The sequence below is a fragment of the Scardinius erythrophthalmus genome (assembly GCF_964197995.2).
Source record: "Scardinius erythrophthalmus genome assembly, chromosome: 6".
Taxonomy (NCBI): Eukaryota; Metazoa; Chordata; class Actinopteri; order Cypriniformes; family Leuciscidae; genus Scardinius; species Scardinius erythrophthalmus.
The window spans coordinates 10,297,443-10,312,911 of record NC_138226.1 but is presented as its reverse complement, the minus strand read 5'-3'; the positions used below and the strand labels follow the sequence as shown (position 1 = coordinate 10,312,911).

The 15,469-nt window shown below is 37.6% G+C and overlaps 1 protein-coding gene across 1 annotated transcript in view; it reads right to left on the bottom strand.

The window, feature by feature from the left end:
• Window positions 1-15,224, bottom strand: part of erbb4b (erb-b2 receptor tyrosine kinase 4b) — a gene marked incomplete at its 3' end in the record, with an annotated part of 371,526 nt that extends 356,302 nt beyond the window's left edge. The window contains exon 1 of the mRNA XM_081368808.1: window positions 14,868-15,224. Within this exon, the coding sequence (XP_081224934.1) occupies window positions 14,868-14,946 (79 nt within the window). The 5' untranslated portion in view covers window positions 14,947-15,224. The remainder of the gene's footprint in view (window positions 1-14,867) is intronic.
• Between the last annotated feature and the right edge of the window lie 245 nt (window positions 15,225-15,469).

Sequence of the window (15,469 nt, the reverse complement as noted above, 5' to 3'; positions counted from 1 at the left end):
AGAAGCGAGCTTGAACGAGTCATGAACTCCAGGAAAAGAGAGCATGAAGTGGAAAAAGGCCCAGCTGGATGCTTGCAAAGCCAGTTTGCATAAAAAAAAAAAAAAAAAAAAAAAAACACGAATACATTTAAAAAAAAGCCCAGCTGAATGTGTGCAGTCATTTCACATGAGACAGAAACAAGAATACATGGGTGTTTCTTCAACTGGGCATTTAATCAATCAATCAATCAATCAATCAATCAATCAATCAATCAATCAATCAATCAACCCACCCTTGGCCCATTAAAGTAACCATAGCTGAACAAACAACAAATGCAAAACTATTTTATGCTTTATAAAGCATAGCAATGTATAATTTTACCATCAACTTCTGGGTAAAATAAAAGGAAGTGTTACAACTAATGACAAGTTTTCTCTTTCCCAATGAGAAAATCTGTGCAATGCCTTGTACAATGTTTTATTCATCCTGTGCCTGTCAGCGGGTGAGTGGGAAATATAAAGAAAGAGACAGCACTTTTACTCCCACACTACCAGCTTCCAGTATTTACACTGAATAAATGCAAACCTGAATCCACAAAACTGCTTTCAAGTTGAATTACCTGAGACTACCCGTGTCTGAGAGGAGACAAAAATGCAGGATATGTTCCACAGTTTAATCACGTGATTAGAGAAATCCCTCAGAGATGGCTCCTCCATCACAGGGGCCGTTTAACTCAAAGAAAGCATTTGTTGTTCGGGGCTTTGGCCCATCTCCGAGTGCGGTGTTCTTTTACAGGCTCAGCCCCAGGAGAGAACACAAAACTCAGGTAATGGGAGAGGAGTCTGGGAAACACCAAGCTGGCTATTATCACTCCGCAGGGCACAGCGCAGACACCTAAACACATGCGAAGAAGAGCACAGGAGATGGTGGGAGTACCTGAGGGTCACACGAGGGGGATTGAGATGCTCAGGATTCACAAGGGATACAATTATAGGGCATTCACATATACAGTTCAGCAAATGGCTGTACTGTTGGTTATAGTAGGCGTTATCACTGCTGGATGCCCGTAAAGCTATTAGTTAGTTGCACAATTGGCCATAGCAAATTATCTTAATTGACCCATTAGGGAGCAGAACAAGTAGAGCATGGTTCTTGAATCCAAGGTCATGAGTTTGTGTGAGAAATCACAAAATGATTAAAATGCATATTTTAGATGTACCGTGAGTCGCTTTAGAAAAAAAAAAGTATTTTTGTATTTCTGATCAAATAAACACAGCCTTGGTGAGCGTAAGAGACTTCTTTCAAAAACATAAAATTATATATAGCCTATACCACCCCAACATATGCACCCCGACCCCAAACTTTTGAACAACAGCATACATTTCATCAATTTGTAAAAAATGTATGCAGTAGCCGGTGATCGTGTTTCCGTCTCTTTGTGTCAAGAACTTCCTTTGAACTTCCTCTTCTCCCTTAAATAGATTTCTGCTTACCCATAGTGTTTGCAGCAAATCAATTATGGTGTGTTGGTCAAGAAAATAAAAATAAATCTTTTTGGCTTCAAGACCTTAAGAAAAGAGTTTGGAGAGAAAGATGCAGAGAGAAGAGAGCAGCGGGTTCCCTCCAAAAAGTTTAGTCAGGCTATAAAATCAACAAAAATAAAGAGTTTGTTCACTCAAAACAGAAAGAGAGCTGAGAAAGAAAAAAAAAATGACTGTAAATTTACCAAAAGATGTCGACAGATTTACTCGACCCTTCACACAAACGCACAATCACAAATAAAATCACTCTCAAATCAAATCAGAAGCTATGACTTAAACGAGAAAAGTTTGGAAAGTTTGAGAAAAGGAGAAAATTGGAAAATGTCAAACAAGGGAAAGCGGATGAGTGAAAGAGACAACAAGAGAAAACTCTCTATAAAGTAATTTAAGCTAAATTTGCATCGTGGCCAAATATATATACATATTCATATTCATAAGGAAACGTTCACATAGGATGTGAGAAATCCATGGGCACGTTGTGTGTATATGCTTATTTGCAAATGCTAGTGATCTGGGGTGGAATTCTCTCATTCAGTCCACTGCCGACTGCTTCTGATTAGAGAATAAAGTTATTACTGTAACTGCTGCTCTACAATCAGTTTCTCCAACTTCTGGAAAAAGCTATCCACTAGCATTTCCAATCATCTAAAATGCTATGCACAGTCTCAAGTCTTTCACTAACGACTACCCTTATTATTATTTTTTTATTTTTTTTTAAATAGCATTCATATATTCAAAAGTTTAGAGCTGGTACATTATATATATATATATATATATATATATATATATATATATATATATATAATTATACATATTATACAATTCTACAAATATATGTGTGTGTGTATATATATGTATGTGTGTGTGTGTGTGTGTGTGTGTGTGTGTGTGTGTGTATATATATATATATATATACGGTAAAAAAATTATAATATTGCAGAACATTATTAACATTTAAGGTAGCTATTTCATATTTTAAAATATTAGTTATTCCTGTGATGGCAAAGCTGAATTTTCAGCATCATTACTCAAGTCTTCAGTGTCACATGATCCTTCAAAAATCATTCTAATATGCTGATTTGGTGCTCAAGAAACATTTCTCATTATCATCAATGTTTAAAACAGCTTACTACTTTTGTGGAAACCATGATAGATTTTTTTTTATTATTATTATTAATAGACTGCATTTATTTAAAAATATAAATCTGTTGTAAACATATAAGTCTTTACTGTAACTTTTGAGCAATTTAATGCATCTAATTTCATTAAAATAGTGTGTTGTTTATCAACACAAAAATCACCAAACAAATCCCTTTTAAACTTATGTTATGTAAAATCTTGGCCCGCTAGATTTCATCCCAACTTCTAAAAATGTTTACATTGATATTGACGCTACTGATGAGGTCCATATGATGGCATTTGGTAACAGGTTCAAATGTAGGATTTTGCGGATTGAGTAAAGTAATTAGTATGATAAGGTTAGGCATACTAGGTATATATTTTACCTGTCTAAATAACAATAATAATAAATAATTCATCTCAAGTGTTTTGCATAGGAAGTGAACGCATAAAGTAGGTGGCATGACTGCGTACCACACACATGGCAATCCCTTTGGGCATCCCTGAGGTCTGCTAGCAGTGAGTTTGAGGGAGAAAAGCTGGAGCGGCAGTATGAGATAGAGACACACCGCCGAGCAGCATGCAGTGGTTGTGTAGATGGCAGACTTTGGGTGTCCGGTGGCCGGCCATAATAAAACGTCCCTGTCAGAGGCTTGTGGCTCCCCAGAGTGAGGTCTGATTAATTGGGCTGTCCAGTCTCTCTGATAGCAGCTGCTTTACCCACTGCTCCTGGGAACCGTACCCATGCCCCTTTCATTCAACCCCATGCCAAAAAAGGGAACGAAAAAAGAAAGAAGCGAATATCTGGCCTTCGAGCCTTTGCGGCTAAAATTAGAGACTCTCTTCCCTCCATATTCCAAAATGATCCTGCATCAGCATTCTGTTCACCTTGCTGGGGGGTTTAGTGTGTATTTATGCATGTGTATCGGGAAGCAGGGGACATTCAAACAGCAGACGCCTCAGCTTGAAGCATTTACAAGTTTCAGTCTCAGTCATGTGTGCGTGTGTACAAGTGTGTAACAATCTGTTAAATCTATAGCCAGGTCACCATAAGACCTCCTAGATTAAGCACAGCTGTCCACAGTAAATAGCCACAGAAGGCAAAACTCAACAAAGATGACATTGCAACAAAATTGCTATGCAAAGCCCAAAGTCCTACTAAACAATGATGTGCTGCCCGTGATTCTCTGCTCTACTGAATCACCAAATACTAGGGATGGGAAATGTAAGAAATCGTGAAGTTGTAATTGTAAATAGAAACTGTAAGGTATTGTAAGAAATTAAATTGTGTTTTCTTTATTGCGTTGCCACTAACCGTTCTTTCATTACTTTTGAGGAAAAACTATTTGGAAAAACAGACATGCAATTCCATTCCCAAATGATAAAATTATAGATAAACATTAAAATTCTTTCAAAACGTCTGTTTACACAAATATTTCGATGACTTTTCAGTAATTTTAGAGATGGCATAATTGCAGTCCAGTAATTTCCACTGAGCTTAAACAGAAACTAGACAAAAAAAAAGAATAATTTGACTCATTTATTCATTCATTTGAACTCTTTCCCCGCCATTGATGGAAATTTCCATAATTTATGAGACAACACCTCCCTGACATTGATGGAAATTTCCGGCTTTCTGTGTTTTCACTGTTATACGCGATGACACATCTTCTGAAAGAGTACTGAATCTCTGAATCAAAACAGGCAAAAAAAAATGAAGCAGAAACAAGCGACAGCATGTAAGCAGATACATATGTAAAATAACACGATCATCAACATTAAACAGCATATACATCAAAACTGCCTAATGTTATCCAATGAAATGTCGACCCAGGACGAGCTATAGGACTGGGAAGCTTTAGGGGTGTTGATGGACTCGATCTCCATCTATGTTTTGATCATCGTTCTGAATCCGATCTGGATGTAGTCTTTGACAAAAACACTATTTTCTCAGCTCAAAATGTTGCTTTTTTTATGAAACTCACCCACATTCAAGGGTTGATAAAAAAAGAATGCCTTCAGCTATAATAAAATGTTGTTTGTTTTTGTTTTGTTTTTGTTTAAAAGCAGAGGCTCTGTTCTTTCTTTTGCATGTTCAGATATTCATACAACAAAATATTCTGTGAGCCATGAAAGTTTTGTGAAAATGATCAAAAATGTTGGTGGGGAAAGAGTACTAACAAAAAATATTTGGTTAATACGATTAATTTGTTCAGGAATTCAGTTGGACTTCACTGGTTGTGATGTACTGTTTTGATTCACTAAGATATATAGGGGCTCATAAGATTCATTCACTTGAGAATCAGTTGGAAAAAAATAACACTAGTGTTGTGAATCAAAACCATACAGCATGACTGTGATTCAATAAAAAGAACCGGCTCATGAGAGTAATTCACTCAGGAATCAATTGGACTACAATGGCTGCACTGTATGGTTGATTCACTGAAAAGTACCAGCTCATAAGAGCCATCAGAACACCATTCAGTCTCTGGTATTAAAAAAAACGTTAAGTAAGGCTCCAACACCATCTACATAAGAAAGAGCTTGCTTCGAAGTCAATTCATTGGGGAAATTGTTCACCACTTCCAGGTAAAACGGAGCTAAAAAAAAAAAAACAGACTTTCACAGAGAAAAATAACTCAGCAGACAGACACAAAGACAGCAACTCTCCCTTTCTCTGAGCTTCTACAGGTTGAACGACAGTCCTTGCTCAGCACATGGCTCATCTCTCCTGCAGTCAGTCAGCCAGTCAAGGTCAATTGCCTTTTCCCCTTTCCTCTCATTCAGTGCTTTATGTGCCTTTACGGCCGACGTTTTTTCTCCTCTGCACCAAGGTGACCGCTGGCCCACAGAGACTGGCACAGACTGCTGGGCAGCGTTAAAGGAGTAGTTCACTTTAGAATGAAAATTAGCCCATGATTTACTCACCCTCAAGCCATCCTAGGTGTTTATGACATTCTTTTTTCAGACGAATACAATCGAGAGTTATATTAATAAATGTTGTGGCTCTTCCAAGCTTGATTATGGCAGTGGATTGCAACCAACAGATTGAAGCTCAAAAAAAGTGCATCCATCCATCATAAACAAACTCCAAATGTCTCTTTATGCCGGAATCATGGTGTATTGTAAATGTCAGCAGTACGTCGCATTACTCGCTTAAGTTGTGCTTTACACTTAAGTGGAATCCGTAAGTCCGTTTGCCCGGAAGCTAGTTATTTTACTTTTAGTTAAGTTTTAAATATGAATCTTTTTCTAACACAAACTCATCGTTTTGCTTCAGAAAGCCTTTATTAACCCACCGGAGCCGTTTGGAGCTCGTTTATGACGGATGGATATACTTTTTTGAACTTCAATCTGTTGTTTGCAATCCACTGCCATTATAAAACTTGGAAGAGCCAGAACTCTGATTGCATTCGTCTGAAAGAAGAATGTCATTTACACCTAGGATGGCTTGAGAGTGAATAAATCATGGGGTAATTTTCATTTTAAAGTGAACTACTCCTTTAAAATATCAACAAATGCAGCACAGGCCTGACCCTCTGGTTCAGTCTGATCGCTTTCCCTTTCCACCTCTGGTCATTTTATATTCCCTCAATCCTTTAATCACATTATTGCTTCTTTCTAAACTTCACCATTAACTTGTATTTGGCATTTCTCCATTTCACTCTCATAAATGGCATAAGCATTCACATTTCTCTTAAGTACTCGCTTTTATTCTTCAATGTCTTTTTCCTCCTTTCTAAATCTCTCATTTTCTGTCTCTTCCATTTCCTCTCTCCCTGATGTCTCCTTACGGGCTGTAAAATCACCTATAAACCGCTCACATCCATAAGAGCTTCATTAGCGGGGACAGAATGTGTCTGTTGCACACAGCACAATACAAATGTGTCCCTGAGAGGGAATACAAACATTTAATTATACAGCAATGACATAAAAATACAGAAAAAGGAAGACTGAAAGAGAGAGAAAATGGCTTGAAGGTGAAATGTGCAATCTATACACCACTACTGGAAGCAAACGGAACTGCAATCCATTTAAGCGAATGTTTAAAAAAAGAGAGAGAGAGTGGTTTTAAAGCAAATGCTAGGTTGGGACAACATGTTTTTGGCAGACGGGAAAGTGTTTGAAGTGTGTAAATTGGTGCTATTAGTGATGCTGAAATTACACGCTTCACCTTTAACTCATCAAGTATTTACAACATTAATTTTGACTGTCCATTCTAGAGATGGGCAGAATATTGAATATTTAAACTTACAAAATAGTGTTACTAAATGATGACAGTTTAAAATTGTCCCATGAAGTTGAATCAATGATTCAGCGGTGATGCAATGTCCAGACTGTTTCTTACAATGAATTGATTCAGCAGATGACTTTATCCAGGTATATCCTCTTAAATAAATAATGGAACATTTTTACATTTCTGTGCTTCTCAAATGCATAGGCCTAAGTCGTCATAGTTATGTACACTTCTAAAGTGTCATTCCATGTCAAATCAACCAAATTTCAGCTTCTTCGGCTCATTTATTTTTATTTTGTTAATATTTTTTTCTGATGAAAGCCAAAATATTAAATGGCATGGATGTATATTTACAGAGTAATACACTATTTTGTATTAGGAGGTCAAAATTACAAAATTCCCCAGAGATTTGGAGCCAAATTACAGGAGAGTACAGATGGCGCCATCATTTTTTATTATTTTTTTACACAGAGATTGGTAGGTCTGTTTGTTAAATAGATTGACTTTAGAAATCTTTGCAACATTATATGCCAACAGTGACAAAGGGATTATTTTTATTTTTTATTTTTTTATCAAAACAAATGCATAGAAGACATGTCTGAGTGCCATAAATATTGTTTTTCCAATGTTTGCATGCATGTAACCAAAAAAGTATTAAATATATGTTAATATCCTTCTAGATTCTCATTCGTTTCTGATGAAATACAATTGTTAAGATTGAAATTTGGTTTCTGTGGTAGCACCCCCCCCCCCCACACACACACACACACACACACACACACACACACACACACACACACACACACACACACACACACCTACACAATGGTTACATAGGTGCACTGGAACAATCCTTCCTAAAATGCATTCAACTTTCGTTTACAAAGACGTGAAACTCACCGAGTGGTGAGATATAGATATATAAATATATATAAAGAAAAAGAAAAATATAGGCTAAACAAACTTTTCTAGATTTAGGATGTTAATAACTATGGAAATGCACATATGGAAATCACAGTATGTGAAAAGGGTCCATATAAAATACATTAAAAAAGAAAATATTCAGCGCACATCCACATATTTGCCTGCTTTTCTGATATTTACTCAAACACATATTAGCAAATCAAGATTAAGTCCATTCGGGCAGCACAGTCATTTTTAAACAGTCAGTATCGCTCAAAGCCTGCCTGTAATTACATTGTAAATGCAGATTAGCACTGAATATTTTAAAAAAGGATTACAGAGAAAGAGTGCAAGGCATTCAGAGAAACTGCCCCTTCAGCAGCCCCTCACAAGAAAGAAAAACATGAAACGCTCATTAGAGGGAGGTGCATTTTGTTTATAGCCAAGAACACGAGTCTGTAATTATTCTTTTATTTGTTAAGTCCATTATTCAGGAGTTTGAAAAAGCAAAAGTGGAGGAGGGCGGGATTTAAATGAGGAGAAACAGCTCACTTAGTTGTCAGCGACCTTAGAGGGAACAAGGGGAAAAAAGACAAGAAATTGGGGATGCACAAATAACTTTAATTCCGTATAATTGCTTTTAATTCCATGCGCTGCGGTAATGAGCGCATTTTAGCAAAGATTAGGCCTATATCCATTGTCATACTAATTTCTTGCTTTTGTGGCATGCACAAGAAAGGGATGAAAGAAGTTGAAAGGAAGAATTGAAGCAGAAGGCAGGAGAAGCCTGGAGAGCAGGACGACTGTACTAAACGATTGGCAGTGTCAATCAGAGCCAATGTTTCGTTTTCTCCATCTCTGTCCTCACGCAGACGAAAATCCTCGGAATGGCACTTATTAACAGCCCCTCTGCTGTTCTTAATTGTAGGCTGACAAAGCCTGTCTTTGGCTTTGGGAGAGAGGGACAAAAGCAGCTCTCAAACATCATAGTCACAGACGTCTGAGCTGCTCATGTACATCTGAATAGCACTTTGTATAATGAGTCAGAACACTGAATGTTATGAATTTTGTCAGTGTGAAGAGGTGGAACTTGAGTTTGCATGAAACAATAGCTAGCGGCTGTTTGCCACTGATTGGCGTTGCACTGTTTATTGGCTGTCACTCTGTCACCCTTGTCACTTAAAAGGGAGAAGAACTGTCATTAAACTTGACTGTTCATCTGAACTTTGATTCAGGTGAAATGGCCAACATATACAGTCTGCACACTGTAAAACTTTACACTGTAAATTTACAGTAAAATACTGGCAGCTGGGTTGCCAGCCACATACTGTATTTTTACAGAACTAGTACTGTAAACAGCATTTACAAATCTGAAAATTGCAGCAAATGATTAGTTGGAATGTTCAAATTGTATCAATAGCAGTGTTTGCTTATAGGCTCATACTTAGGGTTAGAGGTTTGAAGAAACCCTTACGACACTGTGGCACAGACACAAATGCGAATGAGCTTTAAATTGTGTGGTTTGCCGAGGAGAAATTCCATAGACATTGCAACTTAATACAACCTCCCAAAATCTTGTTGGCTTTTTTACAAAAGTCAGACTTTCTCCAAACAATAAAACAAGTTAAAGGTTGAGTACAATTTACAAGAATTAGTTTCCGCTAATCTGGGTTACAGTGAGGCACTTACACGCAGTGTAAGACATTATGCATCTTAAAATGATTTTAGTGTGGAAAAATTCCCTTACTAACCTTTTCCATGTAAAGATACAATCTTACCCTAAAATGACTTTAAAATGATGGCTGAAATTTTTTTTACCCGTTTTACAGCTCAAATAATACACATTTTATCTGAGGAAGTATTATAAATCCTAAAATGAAAAGCTTTCTGCTTTTATATCCTCCCCCCCAAAAAAGGGCTCCATTTATTTGCACTTTAAGTGCCACACCATTCCCTCCATTATTTTTTTAAGAAAAGTAGGGACGAGTCTAAATAATATTTTGGTGGAAATCAAAATTACGCCACAAGTGCTGTTGATTGAGCTTCCTGGACTCTCACATATTTAGTAGATATGAAAGGACAAAAGATGCTTGGGGCACTCAGAAGAGACATTTTGTTAGGCACAGACGAAATCGAAAATGATAAAGAGTTGCCTGAAAAAAGACAGAAAAAGGTGTTGTCATGCTGTAATCGTTCTAATGCCTCGCTCAGCTCTTAAAACAATTTGATTTCAGCACATTCTCTTCAGGCCAAGATTGCTCTTGTTTCAATACATCACTGCTGAACTTGTAAAGATGGAAATCAAGAAAACAGCCACATGGGGGTCGATCTGGCAGTCACTGCTGTTCTAGATAAAGGGAAAGCATCCCCAACCAGCGGAGCTCTGCAGTCAGAGGTTAAATGATTTGAACCTCTGACTTACAGTGTATAGCTGACCTTCGACTTCTGTCTGATGCGATTCTCTAAGATACTATTGTAAAGCTATTGTCAGAATGAACATTTTCTCTGAAAACAATTTTGCGTAATGAATTACACATGGGTTGCCATGTCCTTTTACACTTGGTCAAACACTGCATGTATGAATACTGATAACAGTTCAGTAAAGTGTCAAACCAACAGAAGATTGTAAACACAGTATGAGCATATGAATGCATAAAAGGCCACATTATAAACGTTCTCTCTTTCTCTGTTCTCCCTTACAGACTCTGTAAGGTATCAAGTCTTATTAGACTTCAGGCTGTATAAAGGCATTTCACACTTGTTGTTGGCACCAACTGTACCACAACTCTGTTCAGTAACTACTGTTGAAAGGCAATGTAATTCGATTCGTTAGATGTGGGGAGAAAAAAAAAAGAGACATGTTTGGAGAGAAAACTGTAAGGTACAATTTACAGTATACAGATCCTCTAGTGTACTATTTTTGCTATTTTGTAATTGTTTGATCATTGGCCATAACATCAAATCTCACTGGGGTTCTTTCAGCGTCTCGCACCATGCATACAGCGTTTCAAGTTAATAAATAGTTCCAAATCATGAAATTCTGTTTTTTGTACATACAATGAATCTGAACTAGACCTTCAAGAAGACCTTAACATTCAGATATGATCTTTGAGCCTTAAAAAGAAAAAAAACAATCATTCAAAAGAGATTCAGCGGGCAGGTTTTGTTGGTTAAATCAGTGTAGAAATCAGTGTAGAAATTGAGAGAAGTGACAGAATGAATATGCAATGTGCTTTGAGCCAGTAGCAGGTCTACCATGATCAAATCCACAAACAAATCATCAAATTCCCATTAGCCTCTGGAAGGCTGAGGCAGCACATGTATCGCAGTCAGTGCAGGGAGACACTCAGAGCCGGAGCAGAGAGCAACACGCTGCGCAGGAACCCGCCTTCGCTTGGCAGGAGTTGGCGCTCCTAACAGAATCAAAGGCTGCTTTTCTTCCCATTGAGACACACGGGCTCAGAGGTCAGCCTGCCTTTCTTGGACCAAGATGGAGAAAAACTGAATAAATGGGCTTTGTGAGACAATGGGTTATTGCTGCGTGGGCAGGCGTTTGTAGCACTGTGCCCTCTCACTTTGACAAAATAAAAAGAGAGCGAGAGATGATGCGCTTCGACTGCCACGATAAAAGCAAACACTTTACCCTTCTTTGTTGATAGGGCTTTCTGTCTGTGCCACACTGTGTAAACATTTAGATACTGTGAACTTGAGATGTGTGTGCCTGGATGATATAAATAAACAACACCTCACGAATAAGCATATGCCATATCATAAGCCGCAGACGGAGTTACGTGTTATACAGGATAAAGAAAAAAAGATTTGCGTAAACAACAGCATTAAAAAAAGCAGACATTAAAAAGAAGGGAAGACAGCATGCTCAAAATGGATTCAATAGAGCAATGAAACTTCTACAGAAAGTGAGGAGGGGGAAAAGGAGAAAGGATTCCCGTGGGATACTTTGGCCTCATATGGGAGCTGTCAATCAAAAGCTTGTATGAAACCTCGAGAGGCCAGATCAGAATATGGACAGAGCTAAGGAAATGTACTTTCCCACAGTTAACAAAAATTTAATATTCACATAGATAGATAGATAGATAGATAGATAGATAGATAGATAGATAGATAGATAGATAGATAGATAGATAGATAGATAGATAGATCTACATTAAAAAAGGCATTTTAATCCTTAAAATGGTTCTGTAAATTCAGTTTGGAGCCATTTTAAGATTTTAGATATACAGACAAACTACCCTGTATTATTCACTTCTCATGCTTGTAACACAGCTCCATTGTAGCAGGGAATCTATCATAGATTCATAGAAAAAGATCAGATAGAGAAAAGGAGAGTTAAATTGCTGAACAATTAATTTTCATCAGCAGCCAGTCTCACTGACGGGACTTAATCCAAAGCTAAGCCGATTAACAAACTGATATTTGTGTTCCTACTATTCCCCACAAGTCTTGCTGCTGGCACGGCTCCTAAATGTCATGGAATAGACTGATTTAAATTCACGACCATCTTCAGACAGACTGAAACGATAACCGATACAGATCACAATAATGAGTAATACAGCCAACTAAACACAACAGCACACTGCAGTGGTCAGATCTCTCATCATCATAATCATTATCATCAACCCTTCCATAAACTCGGCATGCAGCAGAAGGACACGCTTCAAGATTTGCCCATATTATGACCTGTGACTGATGAGACAAATTGTGCAAAATAAACAGATTATTGACCAAAACAAATTTACATAATTTAATAATCATGTAAATATTTAACATTAATATTTTATTCACTATGTAGGCTATTCATGGAATCATGTACATGTTTAATGAACTTAGGTTCAATAATTATGTTTAGGCAGTTGATAAAACTTTCCTTCAACAAGGATTATAGGCTAAACCTGACATGCAAATGGAAAAGTGTACAAAACTTTCTTCACAGCTGTAAACGATTTTTACCTTCAAGTTCATTTAAAATGAGTGACAAATAGTTTTTAAAATGTTTCCACATCAATATGAGTTTATAAAACCTGCATGCATAACAAATAGGTATAGATGAACTGGGAACATTTAGCTTTTTGATGAAGTATAGCATGTCAAATCACTGGATAACAGCTTGAAAGTTTGCCATACCCATTACCCAATTATAGTTCAGAGTAAAACGATCGGTTAAAATGGTTCTATATAAAAAATAAATAAATAAATAAATAAATAAACAGTTCTTTATGAAACTTGCAAAGGCTGTTTAGCAGCAAAATTGATTCTTCTATTGCTGCAAGCCAAAGAAATATCCGGAGATATGTACCATTTCTTACAAATCATGTTCGTAATAAGCATGTTATTTAGCCTACTTTTACCGACTGTAACTTTGCAGAATATCCTACAGTAGTGTTGTTGTTGTTATTGTTTTAGCTGTATACCCATTAAAATCGCTCTCCCCTAAGGCTTTTTAATTTATTTAATCTAAAATAACAATTGGATCAGGATCGTGTCTCCTCCGGGCAGCGCAGCGGAGCGCAGACGTGCGTCAGGAGCCCGTGCCTTTGCCAATGACACTGAGATCAGTGACGAACTATAAGAACTGATTCATTCGTGATTTTTACCTGCTTTCGACAACTGCTTTTGCTCTTTAGTCAATGGTCAGTGTGTCTAATCGCCACAAATGACGGATTAGCTTTGAAAACACACAACGCAAACTGCGCATATAGAGACAAACATTTGAAAGTTTCGAGCGATTCAAATTCATCAAATGGCGTAATGCTTTGCTATAAAGTTTTCTTGAATGTTTTAATGAGGTCAGTTCAGCTCGACTGTGATGGAGGATCGTGGCTACAGCATCATTTATACTACTGTAATAATCGATATCGAGGTTGATTAATTTATACCTATTCTGGATGGATCTGCGTTTGAAAATTAGTCACGATGACCATTCATCAATGCATGTGTGCGTGTGTGTGGGGGGAGGGGGAAAGGAAATGAGTATGCCAAGCTAAAATGATTTATTTGTATTTTACTTTATAAAATGTATTTCAGTTTGCCTATTATTTTAATATCATTGTTTTTTAACATTTATATTATATACTTGGAATAGACAACATATTATTTGTATGTAGCTACACATGAAAACTATAGGCTAGTGTCAATAAAGGAGAGAGAGAGAGAGAGAGAGAGAGAGAGAGAGAGAGAGAGAGAGAGAGAGAGAGAGAGAGAGAGAGAGAGAGAGATTCAGACTATCTCGGTTCATACTACCACCATGTGGAGATGTGGACGCAACATTGCTGTGTATGTATTCTTACGTCATAAAATCTGCCAGTCATATTGTTATAATTTCAAAAATGCTACTTACATTTTAAAAACATTTAGTCTGTTTAGTTAAGCAAACTTTTCAATGAAAAAACATTCGAAATAGACCATAAATTCCCAATAAATTGTACATTAAGACAGCTTACAAATAACTACATTTCTGCATGTTTACATCAAAAAATTTAAAGGACGCTCAAATCAGATATGGCGCATTTGATTGCACGATGACATTTCAAGTTTCCAGTTTCTTCTCAGCCAACGAAAAGTCAACTATAAGCAGTCACACGCACCAGAGGTACGACTCAAGGCAACAGAAGTGATTTTTCACATGCACGGAAAGCAATGACCACTCAAACTCTTTCTCAGACAGTGTACGGGCTGAGAATAACAAAACAAACGTCCAATGAGACTGAATGCCCCTTTCAGTGCCACTCTGCGCTATCAGTGCCATTGCTCCAACTGTATGCCAGCCTATTTCACACCAACACACATAGAGACTCTATGCATGAAATCTATGCATCATTGTGGTAGTGAATGAATGGCACTCATTTACCATTACAATAACGCATCTTATAGATTTCAGGGTTTTAATGTTAAGGGAGATTCAGGCACCAAAAAAAAAAAAAAAAAAAAAAAAAAAAAAAAAAAGGTTTCTCGCACCAGAGGATGGGTACTGCGAGAAGCATCCTCAAAAAAAGTAAGCAGAGCTCATAGGTGCGTGCACGAGACGCATAAACACCTTTGCGCACGAGACGATTGTCAGTCGTTTACTCACCTTGCTGCGAGTCGCTCAGACGGACCGCCACAGAAGTGAGAAGAAACCCGAGGCAACACAGAGAAGATGCCAGCTTCATGTTTGAAGTTGCCCGTGTGTTTCACATGTCCAACACCATATCCTTTTAATTTAAATGTCTTAAGACAGGAACGCAACTGCGGAGGAGTGACTTCTCAAGTGCTGCTGTTGCTTGTCAGAGTAAATAAGGAAATAAGACGTCCCGTTTAAATGGTAAAATAGTCCTCAGGAAAGAGTGTAAAAGTTCAGGAGCGAGAAATTTGCTGTTTAGTGCTTTGACAGGATCTCGACGCAAGGCTCATGCCATTACTCTCTTCAGACGCTCTTCAGCGCTACGACGGCACAAAGCCTAAGACACGCCCCCGAAGAACTACACACCGCCCTCCGCTCAACTGATTGGTCCAAAGTCCGTATAATTAGACAAGAGCCCGCCTTAGCACGCCCAGCGTAAGTTTTTGATTGGCTCAAGAGGCAAACGCTTCTAAATACACCTGTCTCGTTCTGCATACAGCGTCTTCTTTAACAGGGCGTTTGTTCAGATTTCAAGAGGTTTAAAAGCAAAGCTTTTCCCATCATGAATTGTC